This window comes from Oncorhynchus gorbuscha, linkage group LG14 (genome assembly GCF_021184085.1).
Source record: "Oncorhynchus gorbuscha isolate QuinsamMale2020 ecotype Even-year linkage group LG14, OgorEven_v1.0, whole genome shotgun sequence".
Classification (NCBI taxonomy): domain Eukaryota; kingdom Metazoa; phylum Chordata; class Actinopteri; order Salmoniformes; family Salmonidae; genus Oncorhynchus; species Oncorhynchus gorbuscha.
Genome location: NC_060186.1, coordinates 70,129,420 through 70,149,452, shown reverse-complemented (window position 1 = coordinate 70,149,452; position 20,033 = coordinate 70,129,420). Strand labels below are relative to the sequence as shown.

The 20,033-nt window shown below is 40.5% G+C and overlaps 1 protein-coding gene across 1 annotated transcript; it reads right to left on the bottom strand.

The window, feature by feature from the left end:
* Positions 1-363: 363 nt before the first annotated feature.
* On the bottom strand, positions 364-4,290 carry LOC123995815 (fos-related antigen 2-like). Its single transcript, XM_046299498.1, has 4 exons — positions 3,701-4,290; positions 3,171-3,398; positions 2,351-2,458; positions 364-2,228 (listed from the first exon to the last, which is right to left on the bottom strand). Exons 1-4 carry the CDS (start codon positions 3,812-3,814, stop codon positions 1,674-1,676), a joined length of 1,005 nt encoding a protein of 334 aa, XP_046155454.1. The 5' UTR covers positions 3,815-4,290; the 3' UTR covers positions 364-1,673.
* Positions 4,291-20,033: the final 15,743 nt, after the last annotated feature.

The following is a 20,033-nucleotide window of genomic DNA, read 5'->3' as shown; positions in this document are numbered from 1 at the left end:
AGGCTACCTGAAATGTTTGACCCAAGTTAAAGAATTTAAAGGCAATACTATCAAATACTAATTGAGTGTATGTAAACGTTTGACTCACTGGGAATGTAACGAAATAAATAATAGCTGAAATAAAAAATTCTCTCTACTATTATTCTGAAATTTCACATTCTTAAAATGATCCCAACTGACCTAAAACAGGGAATTGTTACTTGGCTGTATTTGGCTGAGGTGTAAGTAAACTTCCGACTTCAACTGTAGATAACGTTTTGTCCCCAGAGTCTGTATTCTTACAGAGAGGTCTTAGATATTATGATCATACTGCCAGCAATTCATATTTTAAAATATGTTTCTCACAGCAAACTATACAACAAATACTCTTCCTATTAATTTATTGTACTGCCTCGAATAATACATTGAAACCTAATGAAAACCGTCAAGAATGAATAACACACAATATGAGATAAATATAAAGGTCAACATTATAGCAAATAATTGTGGATGACAATATTGCTTTGACACTTCTACCTCAGATGTATGGTAAGTAATGTTTGCATTGTGTTCATATCACATTTGACTGTAGAAAATGTGTCAGTGTTGTCATGACAACCCATTATTCCAACTTAAAATCATAAAATGGCTTCTACATACAGATTGGCTTTAATAAATGGCACAGCAATTAAATAATTAAATACTAAACAGAACTAGTGGTTAATAAATATTTGCCATTGTGATTTACAGTAGTGCTTTACAGTTGTGCCAAGGCAATGTCTTGCAGCACCATCTAGCGTCTAACAAACCAAACTACCAGTCAACCGATTTTCAGTTTGAAAATGGATATGATTGAAGTATTGACAAGAGCCAAACTTGTAAAGGAATTGTGATGTTAATTTCTGATTAACAAAGAATATCCAGTTAAACCTTTATCTTCCTCTTACAAGGGAAGAATCCTCTCCAGAGCTCAGTAAAATACACATGTCAAAAACCTTTAGATACTTCACAGTATACTATAGCCTAGTCTGTGCTTGAGAAAGTGCTCTATTCAATCAGAACCGCTTTAGTGACATCAGCATTGCGGTTGTTTTGGTGGTGTCAGAGGTGGAACTGCTGTTAGTGCTGTCAAATCCACAAGTGGCTCCAGACATTATACCTAAAGCGGATATTGCCATTGGCTTCACAGAGTCACATTAACAGAAATCCCATGCTGCCTTGTTCCAAGATGGAACACTGGAATGTGAGATGGAATCTACACATCAATTAGGTTGATAGAAATCCTCTTTATATAGTTTAATTATTTTTCAATTTGAGCGTAATTATTTATATATAGGCTACACTTTCTCGCTCTGAACTTCCAAAGCGAGTGGGGACAGATGTGGATTCTTGACAATGATTGCAAGAGCAGCTACTCACCGATTTCATGGCTCCAACGCAGTTCCACCTCTGACAGCAAAAACATTCGTTATTCGTGTGTCTGCTATCACAGTTTAACACTCGATCTGATTGAATCTAGGCCTTAGCATGGAGTTTGTACTTTTGGGACAATTCCATTAGTTCCATTGTACCAGGCAGACCAAATCAGTTGCTGGTCAAGTATTTCAAAGAATAGCATCTGAACACGCCATAGTGATTAAAGTACAGTATAGTGCTGTACATTATATTTGTCCACTTTACTGTAAATCATTGCCCTACAGAGTCAACAAGTTGGGGGAGAATCGTGGTCCCAGTAGTCCATCCTCAAGACTCATGTCACTACCAGGGAGAGGCTTGGAGAGCAAGTTGTTGGGCAGGTTCTCTTCCCGGAATGACCTATCCTGCCCACTCAGGCTGGGGTGATGGTGAGACAGCATGGGACAGGATAGATCCACCAAACGGGCTGGGCTGCAGCTCACCATGGATGGGATGGTGAAGCTGTCGACACTGGGACAGTAATCTTCTACATGGCGATAGGTGGGTTTGATGGTGCAGTGTTCATGGTGGTGAAAGGAGAACAGCATCTCCTCCTGAGGTTCCTGCTTTATCACGGGAGGGGGGCTCAGGGGTTTGGCCAGGGGGGAGGTGGCTGTGGGGTACATGGTCGGGGCAGGAGGGGGCAGTGGCTGGGCCTGGGGATGGCCATCACAGCCCAGTAGACACACTGGGGCATGTGACACTAGCATGCGCTCCAGCTTCTCTCTCTCCTCCTGGAGCCTCTCAACCTGGGTCTTCAAGCAGGCCTGCTCTCTCTCCAGTTCATCAGTCTCCTTATAGGACAGACAACAGAGTTCATAGTTCATAACCATCAACACCCATCTATACTTACAAAACCGTAGGTAGGTAGAGCTACAGTATTGACTGACTGGTCATTCTCTCTGTTTGGACTCACTCCTTGCAGTTGGTCGGTCAGCTCCTTCCTGTGGTTTCGACACTTGGCAGCAGCCAGCTTGTTCCTTTCTCTCCTCAACCTTCTCCTCTCCTCTTCAGCTGAGTTCAACTGTTGATGGAAAACAGTGAGAAACAGTGAGAAACAGCATTCGGCTGGATATGTCATTCATTTGAATAAAAACGGTCAACTCTAACATGAGAGATACTATAGACCAGTGGTTCCCAAACCTTTTAATTCGGGGCCCCCCTTCCAGCATTTATTTCTATAGGCACAAGCACTGTTCATTACACAAACTGTTCACACTCCTTGTTGGTGGAGAGAATTTTGCTGGTTGTAAGCTTATTTCCTGCAAATCTACACATTTTGCCATGCCTAATGTGTATGCATGTGATATTTCAGTGAAAAAAAATGTACAACAATATATATGGGTTAAAAACCTAAATAAAAAAACATTTGCTGACATGCACTAGTTGATCTGGTCATTTCTGACAAATGGCTTACTAAAGTTCACAATGACTGACATGACAAGAGGAACTGATGATGTACTACCCAATATAGAAATTGCACCATGTACATTCTAATATTATAACGTCCAAAAAAAGTTTAAAGCTGTACTGAGTTGGGAACCACTGCTATAGGCTACTTACAGAAATAAAATATATTGCAGTATGAATACAATGATATTTTGATCTACTGTGAAAAACTGTATATTGCAATAACAGTATTTTATCATTATTATATCCACAATATTAACAACATATCCATATCCCTTAGTCAAAGCCTCTCGGCCTTCCTGTACAGTGTCTTTGCTTACTGTTACCTGATCACTACGCCTGCTCCTTCCATGCGTGTTGCCCACTGTCCGTATTACCCCGAGCCTTGCATGGCTCCCAGGCCCCAGGCTACTGCTGATGTCCAGGGGCTGGTAGGGGTGAGAGGGTAGGCAGTGGCCAGGCTTGGAGGCTAGAATGGCTGGCTGGATCATCCACTGCAGCTCCTGACTGGACGTGATGGCATTGATGGTGGGGATGAAGGAACTGCTGGGTAGCTGTATTTTGACAGGATAATCGCGAAGGAGAGAAAAATAACAATTGAAACACAGTAGGCTACATGAGCTTTTGCATTATAAGGTGGTAGGCTATGGCTGCTTCAGTCTTAGCTTGTTTCCAAGTAGTACTACTCAATAATGAAATTGTTGCCTCAACCTATTTACCTTGCCTACACTTCATTTCCATTTTATCATAATTAACCAACCAATTAATATAGCCTATATAGGGTATTTTTTTCATAAAGTAGGCTATTTGAAGCAAACGTGTAATTTACATTTATGTAGAATAGGCATACGAATACCTGTTGGGATTTTGAGGATGCCCAACTATTGATGGCGTCGGAGGAGAGCTCGAGCTGACTCCTTTTCCCGCCACGGAGAGTGGTCTCGTGGTCCGCGGAGTGGTTCAGATGCATGGTCCGTGTGTTCCGCGAGCCAACAAACACTCAGAATGCAGTGGACAAAACTCTAATTATTTAGTCGCCGTTTACTAGTACCAATTAAATAGTTAATTTGTCAATAGAAAGACTATATTTTATGAAGTGATGCTGTTGAAATCTATCGTTCTGCCTGGACGAGCACGTCATCATCCAGGCGCACGCGGAGACGGAGGTAGCTGCGACTGTGAAGACTGAAACTTATTTATAGCCAAATGGGATAAATTCTAGATCCGGTATCTCGGTGATAATACAATGTCTGAAAAACTCTTTAACACATCATGGAAATTGCAAATATGGTCAACTGATTCCATGTATGCCATGTGGTGATTTTTAAAAAGGTCTTGCTGACGCAGGCATCCAAAAAAAGGACAATTGCCGTCAGAGCTGAAGTGTGTGGGTAGCTACCACGGTTTAATTGACGTCACATACAAGAGTGTTTCCGTCCGGCGCTGCAGAGATGAGAGATGTAGGCTTAGCTTCTTCGGGCTTCAGATAAAACAACATGTCGCTCAGGAAACAGGAAACCGCGAATGAATTGTGAAATCAGAGTAAAAGATCTGGACAGAAGCAAGCGGATGTAAGCAGAGGTTGGATGTAGTTATTGCCATATAACTACTGTATTGAAGCACACATATTTTATTTATTCTCTCTAGGACTTTTTCAGCTGGACCTCAAGGCAGACTTCTTTTATATGTCCATCTCCCTCATTATGTAAAGTGTGATGAGCTTTAATTTACTGCAGTCTTTTGTTCTCTCCCTTCGGCATTTAGCCTCCCCTCACAACAGACTGAGATGGTCTGCATTGTGTTGTCCAGAGGAACAGTAGATAAGAAACCTAATTAAATATTGATTGATAGAAGAGTGTTGAAAAAAAATGGAATATAAAAACTATAGAAAAGTCAGAATTTCTATGTAAAGGAGAAGAGTGATTTCCCCTGTGTGTGTGTGTGTGTGTGTGTGTGTGTGTGTGTGTGTGTGTGTGTGTGTGTGTGTGTGTGTGTGTGTGTGTGTGTGTGTGTGTGTGTGTGTGTGTGTGTGTGTGTGTGTGTGTGTGTGTGTGTGTGTGTGTGTGTGTGTGTGTGTGTGTGTGTGTGTGTGTGGTGTTTAGCCTTTCTCTTTCTGACCACAATTACACCTATTGGGATGGTGTGTGTATGCATTCATTCTGAGCTCACCAGACCCTCTGCTCAACTCTGGGCTTTATGTGTGATTAATATGCTCCTCTTTTCAGAGCGGACAATGGCAGGGCACAGGGTATATCCATGGAGGGTCTTAAACCCTGGCTGCTGTTCCTGTAAATATTTAAGGAGAACATGGTGTTCCAAGAGTCTTGTCCACAGCACATCGTGTCTCACATTATTCATAGGCCACAACATATGTTTTCATCAGTGGAGACCTAAATCCCTCGCTGCCAACTTGGCATCTGCATTTATACAATGCATTTGGAAAGTATTCAGACCCCTTGACGTTTTCCATATTTTGTTCCATTACAGCCTTATTCTAAAATTGATTTAAATGTTTTTTTTTGTCCTCATCAATCTCCACATAATGAGAGAAAAAACAGCAAAAAAAAAAAATTTTGGAAAATGTATTAAAAATAAAAAACTGAAATGTTACTGAGTGGCTTCTGTCTGGCCACTCTACCATAAAGGCCTGATTGGTGAAGTGCTGCAGAGATGGTTGTCCTTCTGGAAGATTCTCCCATCTCCACAAAGGAACGCTGGAGCTCTGTCAGTGACCATTGGGTTCTTGTTCGCGTCCCTGACCAATACCCTTCTCCCCCGATTGCTCATCTTGGCCGGGCGGACAGCTCTATGAAGTCTTGGTGGTTATAAACTTCTTCCATTTCAGAATGATGGAGGCCACTGTGTTCTTGGGGATCTTCAATAATGCAGACATTTTTTGGTATCATTCCCCAGATCTGTGCCTCAACACGATCCTGTCTCAGAGCTCTACAGACAATTGCTTTGACCTCATGGATTGGTTTTTGCTCTGACATGCACTGTCAACTGCGGGAACTCACATAGACAGGTGTGTGCCTTTCCAAATCATGTCCAATCAATTGAATTTACCACAGATGGACTCCAATCAACTGTTTGAAACATCTCAAGGATGATTAATGAAAACAGAATGCACCTGAGCTCAATTTCGTGTTATAGCAAAGGGTCTGAATACCTATGTAAATAAGGTGTTTCTGTTTTTTACTTTTAATACATTTGCAAAAATGTCTAAAAGCCTGGGGTATTGTGTGTAGATTGATGAGGGGGAAAAAAGTATTTAATACATTTTAGAATAACATGTGGAAAATGTCAAGGGGTCTGAATACTTTCCGAATGGACTGTATATATGGTTGAACTGTGAGAGATAGGCATAGCTGAACCCACATCATGTGCATACAGTGTGAGGTAACTGAGGTAGGTTACATAACTTGTATTGATGCATCTCACATCTGCTGTTGTTACATAAATGAAATCTTGACTGTGTCTAATAGTGTTTGTAGTAAAACTTCTGTGAAGACTGGGTTTTTTGCTTTGAAAAGGGAATGTGATAATTGCTTTTTAGATTGAAGTGCATTTTACTACAGTTCTGTTATTGTTGGAAATTCATTCCACTTCGGCTGTTTTCCATAACCATCTTGCCAATTATTTGATTTTTTCTCAGAGGAAAGCAGACATATTTTCAGTGTTGCCCAGAAGGTGGAATTAAACCACTTTGACTCTCATCAGCTACAAGTTCGAAGCCTGCACACCAGACCACTGAAACTCATCCAGGTAGAATTAAGAGAGCATCTGGCTCTTATATTCAACATCAATTTGACATATGTTTTTACATTATGTAGTTAAATTATTTTATTTACAATTATTTGGTGATTAGGAAAGCACATTTAAATTCCATATGCGTATTCACAGCAGGAAAAAAAGTGTACGGTTGTAGCGAATCAAAGGACCATGAATATAATATAATAAGAAACCTTAGGTACTGGCTTATGGCTGGTAGCAACCACTACAGAATGTCCGGTCAGAACAAGGATGAGGCAGATGTCCAAGTTAAGGGGAGTTTAATGGAAGATGTCCACACTCACACATCACATACACATTTGACCACTCATGGTTCAGATATCTGAGAATCATGTGCAGTAATAACTGACATTAACTATGTGGTCGTTTAGATGCATGCACAATTAAACATCAGACATACAGGGATTCAGTCAACGAGAGGAAAAGTTCAGCAGGAGGGAAAACTGTGGAAGTGCTTGCTCATTAAGATTGGGAAAGCACGTTTCTGACCACACAGCATGTTGGGGTCATAGACCAACTGAAACTGAAGTCCCGGGAATCAAGGCTGCTGATAGGTTGAATGAGATGTAGTGCTAAGTATTTGGTGTGACCTTGACCAATAAGACACTAACAAAAGTGGGGGTCCTCTGAATAGGAGACTAACCTGCTCGACTAGAACAAGCATAAAGGATGGCTAGAATCAACTGACTGAAGCTGGACCCATTAACAGGTAAGATGTTTGTTTTCAATCAAAACTAACATTTGGAGTTGGGAATGTAGCACTGCAAAGCCTCCTGGGACATATACAAATTATTATATCCATGAGATTTAAACTTGAATTCCCCTTAACAATTATTTCAGTTGCCCTTTATATAGTCCATTCGCAAAGTATTCAGACCCCTTGACTTTCCCCCTTGACATTCTGTTACATTACAGCCTTATTCTAAAATTGATTAACACTCCTCATCCAACCTGACAGAGCTTGAGAGGGTCTGTAGAGAAGAATGGAAGAAACTCCCCAAAAACAGTTGTTCCAAGCTTGTAGCGTCATTCCCAAGAAGACTCGAGACTGTAACTGCTGGTAAAGGTGCTTCAACAAAGTACTGAGTAAAAGGACTGAATGCTTATGTAAATGTGATATTTCAGTTTTTATTTTCAATACATTTCCCAAAATGAAAAATGTACTGTTTTTGCTTTCTCATTGTATAATATTGTGTGGAGATTGATGAGGAAAAAAACAATTACATTTTAGAATAAGGTTGTAACGTAACAAAATGTGGAAAAAGTCAAGGGTTCTGAATACTTTCTGAATGCACTGTATATCCCTGGCCTATTACATCATTTATGCAGTAGCATACAATACATTATGCCAATTTTTTGACTTACCATTTTTGTGCTGTGCTCACTTGAACAGGAAGGTGGCGCGGCGGTCCTTCTTGTGGGCAAACTTTGTCATCAAATTCTGTCATTCTCTGGATTTATGGTGCTGTCCCAGACAACTTGGAACTTGGGAAAAAACGAGGTCGAATCATAATGTCAGTCATCTTCAGGTCGGAAAGTCTGAGCTCTAGGAGGCCAGAGTTCCCGACTTGAAATTCCAAGTTACCGTTCAAAACATATTTTCCCAGTCGGAGCTCAGTTCCCAGTTGTCTTGAACACACCTAAGTCAGAGATTTCCCAGTTCTGAGTTTCCAGTTGTTTTGAATGCGTCAGAAGTCATGCTAGATTGATAGAATGGCCAATGTATTCATCCTTTCTTGCCCATGGTGTTGCGTGTGAATATTTATCATTTTACAGTTGGAAAAGAGACCATTTCAGACAGATGGTTTAAATCCTTGTGTTATGTTCATGTTTTTGTTATTCACCCAATGTCTGATGGACCCACAACATTATTGGGTTTTTAAAACAATACAGCCATAACAATTTACGTAAAAATACTTCATAATTAGATGTCGACTTATATCAATTACAAGCAATATATGTCACGCCTTGGTCATTGTATTTTGTGTTTCTCGTTATATATTTTGGTCAGGCCAGGGTGTGACATGGGTTTATGTGTTGGGTTCGTATTGGGGTTTTATTAGCATTGGGATTGTGTATGATTAGGGGTGTGTCTAGTTAGGCTTGGCTGCCTGAGGCGGTTCTCAATTGGAGTCAAGTGATTCTCGTTGTCTCTGATTGGGAACCGTATTTAGGTAGCCTGAGTTTGCTTTGTATTTTGTGGGTGTTTGTACCTGTCTCTGTGTTGTAGTCACCAGATAGGCTGTAATTAGTTTCACGTTCCGTTCTGTTGTTTTTGTATTTAGATTCAGTTATTTCATGTACCACGATTCCTTCATTAAAGTCATGAATAACCTACACGCTGCATTTCGGTCCGACTCTCTTTCTTCAACAGACGAACGCTGTTACAATATAGACAACATACATGGCTAATATTTGCCATTTTCCTCTGCTAGATCACATTTATCAATTTTGTCTTGAACAAATATAAATTTAACAAGGTTTTCATCTCTATTGATGTTTATTGCTTTGAATGAACAAATTGGAAGGACACATTTTACCTACATTATTTTATGGAAATGATAAATGAGCTCCATTGAACACAAATTAAGGCCGGTCTACACACCACATGAGGGATATAGTTTTACAGTGTGTGAGTTGCAAATATATTTCTTGCACTTGATTCATGTGTACTATGTCTTCCTGTTCTTCTTGGGTCCACACCGCAGAGCTTGTTCTTGTTGCTACCGGCTGCAATCTGGAATGACGAAAACATTTAGTTTGGGAATTTTACTAACAACTCACTCACATATATAGTTACAGCAGGCCAAGGTAGGAGAGTCAGACACACCCACGTGCATCAACATCACTCACACTTACTTCCGATATTGGAGTTGTTGGTTCTGTGGGTCGGGCGGATGGGCCACCAGCATCCTCCTCCTGAATCTTCCTCATGATGGCTGCAGAAGCTGGGGTCCTTGAAATATGTTGATTTGAGGTCTTACCAATGACTTGCCCAGCTCTTCGAGAAAGATCTGTCTCCTCTGGAGCTTCCCTCTTTCCAATCTAGGTTCAACGCTATCCAGATTTTGAACGCGTTGCCCTCAGCTATGGTTAGACTGTTGTTCATGTTTTGCTGTGTTCTAGTGCACTATGGAATATATAGCTTTCTTATTCTTGACACCTCTCCCAGTCATATTTAAGGTTAGAACTACCTTTTAGTGTTCTGATACTTCTAGTTTGGAGTTGTATTTTTATGATAACATTGCTACAGTATTTCACCTTTTAATGTGTATAGTATTGCTTACTGACTGTGTCCAATCAATTGTGTAACCACCCCTTCTTCCAATTAGGGCTAATTGAAAAGCTGTTAAAAAGAGGACCTTGTATTCCTTTTTTTGTACTCCCTGACGAAGGCCATGCATCCGAAACACGTTGGTTTAAAAAAAAAAAAAATAGAAAAACGTTGTTTCTATTGAACATGCCATACTAATAAAGGCATTTTAATCAATTATATGAAGAGTGCCTTGGTCCTCCTTTCAACAGCTGAGGTCGGAGCTCTGGCTTGTTTTTTTGTACTGTTCCCACCATCGTCAGCTTCTTCTTGAGGAGCTCCTGTCACAGCCTGTGCGAGGTAAAAAGGTTATTGCATGTGATGTTGTGGCCACGGAGTCCCTGTGTCACATCCAGGACAACCCGCACCCTTGGTTCTTCACATGGGCTCCTGCATCTGGCTTCCCTGTATACACTTGCAAGTTCCAGACATATGATGAAGCAGCATCACAGGCAACCCAGTGCAGAATCATTTTCTGGATGATGTCTGGGGTTTGAAATGAAGACTTTATGACCCGCACATGAGTCGGCCCTGGTTACATCCTTATTACATTGGCAGCCATGTGGGGTGGCTAATTTCTTGGGAAAGAAGACCATTCAATTTTTTGACATCCATATTTCTCCTCCTGCAGGCTGCTGATGAGCTGGTTGCTGATGGGCTGGGCCTTGGGGCTGGCTGAGTGTCAATCTCATCCTCTTCTTCAAACTCACTGTCAGACTCTGAATTTACATGTTCTTCCTATTTGGAAAATTCTTCATCTTCCAAAGTGGAAGATGCTCTTTCCACACCAACTTCTCTCTCTTTCTTACCACAATCAATCAGTATGGCAAAATAATCTCTGAACAGAGATTATTTTGATTATCTTGCCATACTGATTGATTGCAACGTTATTTATTTTGTTGTGTCCCTCCCCCAATATGCACCTGCCTGGAGTAGTGTGGGAAAATACTGAATATGTTACTATGTATCGAAACTAATGTATCGAAATAATGTCTTGTAATAACTTTGTGCAGGTTCCTGTAGACGTTGTGTAGTTTCACACACTACAAAAGGTAAAGAATGTGAGAAAAGCGGGAGACAGGCAGGGAGACAGACAGGTTCTTGGTGCTATGTTGTAACAGCAGGCCCGGTGAGGAGGAAGACAGAGTGAAGGCCACACAGCAAACCTTTTTGTTTCATTTTTACTTGTTTTCACCTATACACACACTTTTCCACACTTTTATTACCCTCGGGTCCAGTGGAACCGAACAACACAAATGTAATATACAGTTGAAGTCGGAAGTTTACATACACTTAGTTTGGAGTCATTAAAACTTGTTTTTTAACCACTCCACACATTTCTTGTTAACAAACCATAGTTTTGGCAAGTTGGTTAGGACATCTACTTTGTGCATGACACAAGTCATTTTTCCAATATTTTTTTAGATTATTTCACATATATTTCACTGCATCACATTTCCAGTGGGAGAAGTTTACATACACTAAGTTGACTGTGCCTTTAAACAGCTTGGGAAATACCAGAAAAATGATGCTATGGCTTTAGAAGCTTCTGATATGCTAATTGACATCATCAGTCAATTGGAGGTGTACCTGTGGATGTAATTCAAGGTCTACCTTCAAACTCAGTGCCTCTTTGCCTGACATCATGGGAAAATCAAAAGAAATCAGCCAAGACCTCAGAAAACAAATGATCGACCTCCACAAGCCTTGTTAATCCTTGGGAACAATTTACAAACGCCTGAAGGTACCACATTCATCTGTACAAACAATAGTACTCAAGTATAAACACCATGGGACCACACAGCCATCATACCACTCAGGCAAGAGATGCGTTCTGTCTCCTAGAGATTAACATACTTTGATGCGAAAAATGCAAATCAATTCCAGAACAACAGCAAATGACCTTGTGAAGATGCTGGAGGAAACAGGTACAAAAGTATCTCCACAGTAAAACGAGTCCTATATTGACATAACCTGAAAGGCCGCTCAACAAAGAAGAAGCCACGGCTCCAAAACCACCATTAAAAAAAGCCAGACTACGGTATGCAACTGCACATTGGGACAAAGTTCGTACCTTTTGGATAAATGTCCGTTGGTCTGATTAAACAAAAATATAACTGTTTGGCCATAATGACCATTGTTATGTTTGGAGGAAAAAGGGGGAGGCATGCAAGCTGAAGAACACCATCCCAACCGTAAAGCATGGGGGTGACAGCATCATGTTGTGGGGGTGCTTTGCTGCTGAAGGGACTGGTGCACTTCACAAAATAGATGGCTTCATGAGGAGGAAAATTATGTGGATATATTGCAGAAACATCTCAAGACGTCAGTCAGGAAGTTAAAACTTGGTTGCAAATGGGTCTTCCAAATGAACAATGACCCCAAGCATACTTACAAAGTTGTGGCAAAATGGCTTAAGGATAACAAGGTCAAGGTATTCTAGTGGCAATCACAAAGTCCTGACCTCAATCCTGTAGAACATTTGTGGGCAGAACTGAAAAAGTGTGTGCGAGCAAGGAGGCCTACAAGTCTGACTCAGTTACACCAGTTCTGTCAGGAGGAATGGGCCAAAATTCACCCAATTTATTGTGGGAAGCTTGTGGAAGGCTACCCGAAACGTTTGACCCAAGTTAAACAATTTAAAGGCAATGCTACCAAATACTAATTGAGTGTATGTAAACTTCTGAACAATTGGGAATGTGATGAAATAAATAAATGCTGAAATAAATAATTCTCTCTACTGTTATTCTGACATTTCACATTCTTAAAAATCAAGTGGTGATCCTAACTGACCTAAAACATATATTATTTACTTGGATTAAATGTCAGGAAATGTGAAAAACTGAGTTTAAATGTATTTGGCAAAGCTGTATGTAAACTTCTGACTTCAACTGTATATAAGTATCGCTCTCCACTTTCTGGAGGACTGATTATGATAGCTAAGGAGATGGAGAAAACACCTGTGTCTGGATTACACCTTCAGACTAAGGGCAACAATGGTATCCGTGACAGGGTATGTGGGTAAGATAGTCTCGCTAGCTACATTTTCAGATATTAAAAGTTTCTAATTTTCATTTCAAGTTAAAGTGTACTGTTAGCTAGCTAGCTAATGTTAGCTGGCTAGCACACTAGCTAACGCTACGTGTATGATCTTATTATTAGTATCTCAGAGTAATTTGCTTGGCTAGTTGTAGCCTAATATTAGCTAGTTAACATTGAACCTGGTTGGTTACCTACCTGCAGATTCAGGCAGGGTGGTAACATAACGAGTTAGGATTATGGCTCATTGTTTACCTAGCTTCATGTCTTAACAAAATACTCCACTATAAAAGTAACCATTTCGGGTGCATTCGTAAATTCAGTCAGGCCATCTACTCCAATTTCAGAGCACTCTCTTCTGAGTGTGTTAGAGCGCAGAATATCTGATTAATTTCCGAACGTTCATCACCTGCTGAATATGGCCGGTGTCAGTAAACGCCAGCCAAAAAGCATAATTAAATTGTTGCCAGAAGCACAGTTACAGTCACCAATGCTCTGGATAACATAAAAACAGCCTATCCAGCTCTGCTAGAGCGAGTAAAATGGTTAGAGTGTGTTGTTCTCTCATTTGTGTCTGGAAGTAGCTAGCAAGCTAACCTTGTTAGCTAGTTAGCTTGGGTGCTTGACTGCCATTGTGAGGTCTGAACGCTTGGATCAACCCTACTCATCGGCCAGAGCATCCAATGTGCGCTGTGAACGCTCCAAGATCGAAACGCTCTGAATTTTTGAAAGAACAATCTGACAGCACAGTTGCAGTCACCAACAAGTCGAGGTCACAAAAGCTCTGGATAACGTAAAAACAGCCTAACCAGCTCTGCTAGAGCGTGTAATGTTCAGTGAACTGATCTCTCATTTGTGTATGGAAGTAGCTAGCAAGTTAGCCAGTTAGCTTGGGTGCTTGACTGCTGTTGTTAGTACGGAACGATCAAATCAATGGTTATGGGTCGGGCTAAAGCTTCTAGGATGTTGACGATGCAGAATGGGTGGAGACGAATAAGAGCTCTCCAGTTGGTACTTAAACATTCAAAGGCCATTTTCTCAAAAGTCAGGTAACAATTTCATCAACCTTCAAAGCAAAATTACTTTCCCATTGTTCATCAAATGCAATGTATGATATACCATGTTGTAGCGTGTTGCTACGTAAGACCGAATCGAGCTGGTTGGTCACCCCTGAATAATCTGTATAACGTTAGCGTAGACTAGTTGAACATGTGTAACAGTATAGACTTTACGTCCGTCCCCTCGCCCCGACCTGGGCGCAAAAAAGGGGTTCACACACGTCAACAGTTACCCTCGAAGCATCGTTACCCATCGCTCCACAAAAGCCGCGGCCCCTGCAGAGCAAAGGGAACCACTACTTCAAGGTCTCAAAGCGAGTGACGTCACCAATTGAAACATTGAAACACTATTAGTGCGCACGACAGCTAACTAGCTAGCCATTTCACATCGGTTACACATGCATACATGTGGACAGGCACAGAAATTACATTTTGAGTAATAGAAATAAATATGGTATAACCCTCAACTTTTACACAGTGACCAGACCATTCAAATGTACCTAGGTAGGTAGGCAGACAGTATCTAGCTACAGCCATGTCTAACAGGCAAATATTGTTTTTCATAGTAAAACCAGCTCATCAGTTTTAGAGATTTACAAGAGTTAAATTGTTGTATTATTGTTTCTCCTCACTGTTAGCTAGTAAACTTAGCTAGCTAGCTTGCTGGATAGCCTATACTTGTTATTTACATTTGTTTTGAATCCTGTGTCATGCCTAGAGTAACCACCCAGTATTATCGCCATATTCAACAGCTTTTAAGAAACATATTACTTTCAATCAGTGTTATCTTGTGATCAAGCAATCAATCTTTTGTGATTATTGGTGTCGTAAAAATGTTAGCTAACAAATTAGCAATTAGCATGTTTCAGTGGAAATACTACTACTATCAGCTTTTTGATAAGCGGTTTAGCAAAAAAAAATACGTCCCGGTTTAACGGCCAGTTATTGGCCACCTTACTATTTTGTTACAAGATATATCTGTTTAATTTTGTTTCAACATTTTTTAATCTGAAGTGTTTACTAGATAGTTGACTATTTGGCTAGCCTTCCGGTTAAAAAAAATATACTTGCCTGGAATCGGTTAGCTACTAAACGATATTATAACCGCCATCAATAAAAGACAGTACTGTGCAGCCGTCTTCATCGACCTCGCCAAGGCTTTCGACTCTGTCAATCACCATATTCTTATCGGCAGACTCAATAGCCTCGGTTTTTCGGATGACTGCCTTGCCTGGTTCACCAATTACTTTGCAGACAGAGTTCAGTGTGTCAAATCGGAGGGCATGCTGTCCGGTCCTCTGGCAGTCTCTATGGGGGTGCCACAGGGTTCAATTCTCGGGCCGACTCTTTTCTCTGTATATATCAATGATGTTGCTCTATTCCGCAACAAAGCCTCCTTCACTCACGCCGCCAAGCTTACCCTAGTAAAACTGACTATCCTACCGATCCTCGACTTCGGCGATGTCATCTACAAAATGGCTTCCAACACTCTACTCAGCAAACTGGATGCAGTCTATCACAGTGCCATCCGTTTTGTCACTAAAGCACCTTATACCACCCACCACTGCGACTTGTATGCTCTAGTCGGCTGGCCCTCACTACATATTCGTCGCCAGACCCACTGGCTCCAGGTCATCTACAAGTCCATGCTAGGTAAAGCTCCGCCTTATCTCAGTTCACTGGTCACGATGGCAACACCCATCCGTAGCACGCGCTCCAGCAGGTGTATCTCACTGATCATCCCTAAAGCCAACACCTCATTTGGCCGCCTTTCGTTCCAGTACTCTGCTGCCTGTGACTGGAACAAACTGCAAAAATCGCTGAAGTTGGAGACTTTTATTTCCCTCACCAACTTCAAACATCAGCTATCCGAGCAGCTAACCGATCGCTGCAGCTGTACATAGTCTATTGGTAAATAGCCCACCCATTTTCACCTACCTCATCCCCATACTGTTTTTATACTGTTTTTTATTTATTTACTTTTCTGCTCTTTTGCACACCAATATCTCTACCTGTACATGACCATCTGATCATTTATCACTCCAGTGTTAATCTGCAAAATTGTATTATTCGCCTACCTCCTCATGCCTTTTGCACACATTGTATATAGACTGCCCATTTTTTTCTACTGTGTTATTGACTTGTTGATTGTTTACTCCATGTGTAACTCTGTGTTGTCTGTTCACACTGCTATGCTTTATTTTGGCCAGGTCGCAGTTGCAAATGAGAACTTGTTCTCAACTAGCCTACCTGGTTAAATAAAGGTGAAATCAAAATAAATAAATAAAAATATTTCAGAGATAAAAAGTTGGATATTAAATGATCTGAGGTCTGTCATGCAGTCAAATTTTACATTATACAGCGTGACCCACAAAATATATTACTTTTTTGAAAACTCTCAATAGCTAATTTAACTTACATAAACTGCAATGAAAATCGGTGGTCAGCTAGCCTGAAGGGTGTCTTTTAGTCGCAAAATGTACCGTTCTTTTCCAGTCCATTTAAATGTTGAGCTCGAGATGATTGAATCCTCAAACTGCTAGAGAGTGTCCGAAGTTAGGTGGTGTCTGATGTTGGGGGAAAATTAGTTGTGTGATTTTGAAATGAATCCACAGTCATAATCATAACAAGTGTCATCCCTCGTCAATTATGTTACATAGTTAGCAAGTAAAACTATTTACAATTGTGGATGTTACACGTTCGCTAAAAAGTTACAAACATGAGGCCTAGCACATAGTAACAAGTCAGCAGGTGCCAAACCAAGGTTTTACAATCACGATACAATAGATCTCCGATTGTAAGAACTCTTCTATTTTTAGTCATAGGTTTTTTATTTATCCCTTATTTTACCAGGTAAGTTGACTGAGAACACATTCTAATTTACAGCAACAACCAGGGGAATAGTTACAGGGGATGAATGAACCAATTGTGAGCTGAGAATGATTAGGTGACCATTAGGATAAGTAATCCCTCTCACCCCCCCCCTTTAAGATTTAGATGCACTATTGTAAAGTGACTGTTCCACTGGATGTCATAAGGTGAATGCACCAATTTGTAAGTCGCTCTGGATAAGAGCGTCTGCTAAATGACTTAAATGTTAAATGTAATGATGGTATGAGAGCCAGATTGGGAATTTAGCCAGGACACCAGGGATAACACCCCTACTCTTACGATAAGTGTCATGGGATCTTTTAGTGACAACAGAGAGTCAGGACACCTGTTTAACATCCCATCCAATAACAGCAACCTACACAGGGCAATGTCAGGGAATTGGGATATTTTTTTAGACCAGAGGAAATGGTGCCTCCTACTGGCCCTCCAACACCACTTCCAGCAGCATGTGTTCTCCCATCCAAGGACTGACCAGGACTGACCTTGATTAGTTTCAGAAGCAAGGCAGTAGTGGGATATGGATACCTGTAGTTGTTTAGCTATCTTAGTTAGCTAGACTAGGTACCTAAGTTATCAAACAAAATAATTTGATTTCCCCCCACTGTATGTTAGCCAGCAATACACAATATGGGATTCAGTAGATAAACTTAGCTAGCTTGCTATGTGGCTTGCAGGAAAAATAACTTATTTAGCTAGCCACCATATTTGTCATCTACACTCTTGGTGCTGGCATGGGCTGTAGAAGCTAGCTAAATCCAACTCTTTGTTTCGATTCCTCTTCGCTATATTCCGGTTGAAACATGTATGTTTGAATGTCACCATGTAGCAACAAAATAAATGCTCCATTGTCAAATTCATGTTGATGTGAGGAATCACTTGAAGCGATTGTGGTCTGGTCAGTTCTTTCAGATTTCCCAAAGGATTGTGTTGTTAATGGCCGCTGCCGTTTAAAAAAAAAGCCCCCCCATCCTCTCCCCATCAATACACCAGAAGCCGTCATAGAGTGTATCATTCAACGAGCAAAGCCCATACTTTCCTTACTCCTGGGTAATTATGTGTGAAACACATCTTACTGACCTGGAAATGCCTCATACAGGATAAAAATAATTCCAGATTCCTGATGGGTGAAATTCCTCTTTAAGTTGAGTTTTTTCTTCTTTTACTTTTGTTTTTGTACACCAACTTCAAACAACTGAAATTACAATATTTTTGGTTATTGAAAATATATTTCACAGAGGTTTAAAATGGTACGATAATTCTCTACAGTATTGTTTGTTTTGTCACATGAACTGAAATTAGGCAAACTATTCGAATTTTAGCAAACATGAAATGGCATATTGATTTCAGCATATTGCACCTTTAAAATAGGATTGTTGTAATTTAGAAAGGAAGCTTGTTATTCTCTACATTGTGTGTATGTGTGTGTGTCTGTCTGTGTGTGTGTGTGTGTCTGTGTGTGTGTGTGTGTGTCTATATCTATGTCAGTGTCTGTGCTCCTGTTTAGATAATTCATATGAAATGGAGCTGAGCTATAGATTCCTGTGTTATGTGCTCTGTGACGTCAGCAGGGGGAGTAGGAGGAGTGGAAGTGTGAGTAGGAGTTAGACAAAAAGCAGACAAAAATCAGAAAGAGGAGTAGGAAAAGACTGAGGAAATGAGAGTGAGTAATTGTGGGAGCCAGAGTGTTCACCTGGGCCATGTTCATTAGGCAAACATTGTGGAACATTGCAGATAGAAATGTCATGAATAGAGCGGAGGCATGTTTGTTCTACATAAGTGTTCCATAACATTTTGGGAAAATACTGCATTAGATCTAGTGCAAACCATTCTATAGTAACTGTGCTACGTTATTACAATACACCGTTTCTTCCGGTGCCTCTCAGACCAACAGTGCCTCTCGAGGGACTATATTTAGAGCCCTTATCCATTTCCTGCCTCACCATAGCATACCCTATTGTTTCATAAATCTGCCTCTGATGTAACAGCTGACTTACATCTGCAAGCTGTCTGTTGGTCGCTTGGCAACTCAGCCAGCATGCCAATAACATGGTTACTCAGCAACCGTTTGCCACATGTGGCATACTACCCCTTTCTACTTCATTGATCCAGAATATTTCCCCATTAGCATATACAACGAAGTATTCAGTAGTCATTTTAACCAAGCTATCCTTGTGTCCTACTGTTTATAGTTGCACACAAACAAATGTAACAAATTGATGTGAGAACTTTCAGGATGACTATTTCTTTTAAAAAATTACAGTGCAAGATGGAGGTTTTTCAGTGGAATTCAAGGTTGAATTTCATGGACATGGCATGTTCTGTAGTGCTTTATTCCTGAATCAAGTGTTAGCTGTTTGTTTTCTAGCAAAACTAAGTGTTTAAGTGATTTGGATGCACACATGCAATTTGAATATTTGTATCTATTTAATGAAATAATTGTTAATAAAATAATGCTTTACTGGTAACCATTTTGTTGAACTGAGGGATGTCTCCTTTAATATCCGGAAAATTATGAAATAGTAGAAGAGGAAACTGATGCTGCAGCTGCATTTCTCATCTTCGCAGTGGGAATCCAATCGACATAAGTGCTTGATAGAGGTCAGCTCATCCTACAGTACACAAAAAATACAAAGCACACCTGATGTTAGAGTATCACTTCTTCAGGTCACCTATACCACCAGGGCTCATGTTTTTGGTTGTGTTGAATTAATTCAGGTGTTTTAGTGTCATACAGTGGGGCAAAAAAGTATTTAGTCAGCCACCAATTGTGCAAGTTCTCCCACTTAAAAATATGGGTAAGCAGTTTTATTTCTGGTGTCCTTTGACAGCTCTTTGGTCTTGGCCATAGTGGAGTTTGGAGTGTGACTGTTTGAGGTTGTGGACAGGTGTCTTTTATACTGATAACAAGTTCAAACAGGTGCCATCAATACAGGTAACGAGTAGAGGACAAAGGAGCCTCTTAAAGAAGAAGTTACAGGTCTGTGAGAGACAGAAGTCTTGCTTGTTTGTAGGTGATGAAATACTTATTTTCCACCATAATTTGCAAATAAATTCATTAAAAATCCTACAATGTGATTTTCTGGATTTTTTTTCTC

Coding starts and splice junctions, on each gene's coding strand:
- LOC123995815 (XM_046299498.1), bottom strand. CDS start 3,814: ATGCATCTGAACCACTCCGCGGACCACGAGACCACTCTCCGTGGCGGG. Junction 2,459..3,170: donor GGAGCAGGCGTAGTGATCAG/GTAACAGTAAGC, acceptor TTCCATCAACAG/TTGAACTCAGCTGAAGAGGA. Junction 2,229..2,350: donor TGACCGACCAACTGCAAGGA/GTGAGTCCAAAC, acceptor CTGTCCTATAAG/GAGACTGATGAACTGGAGAG.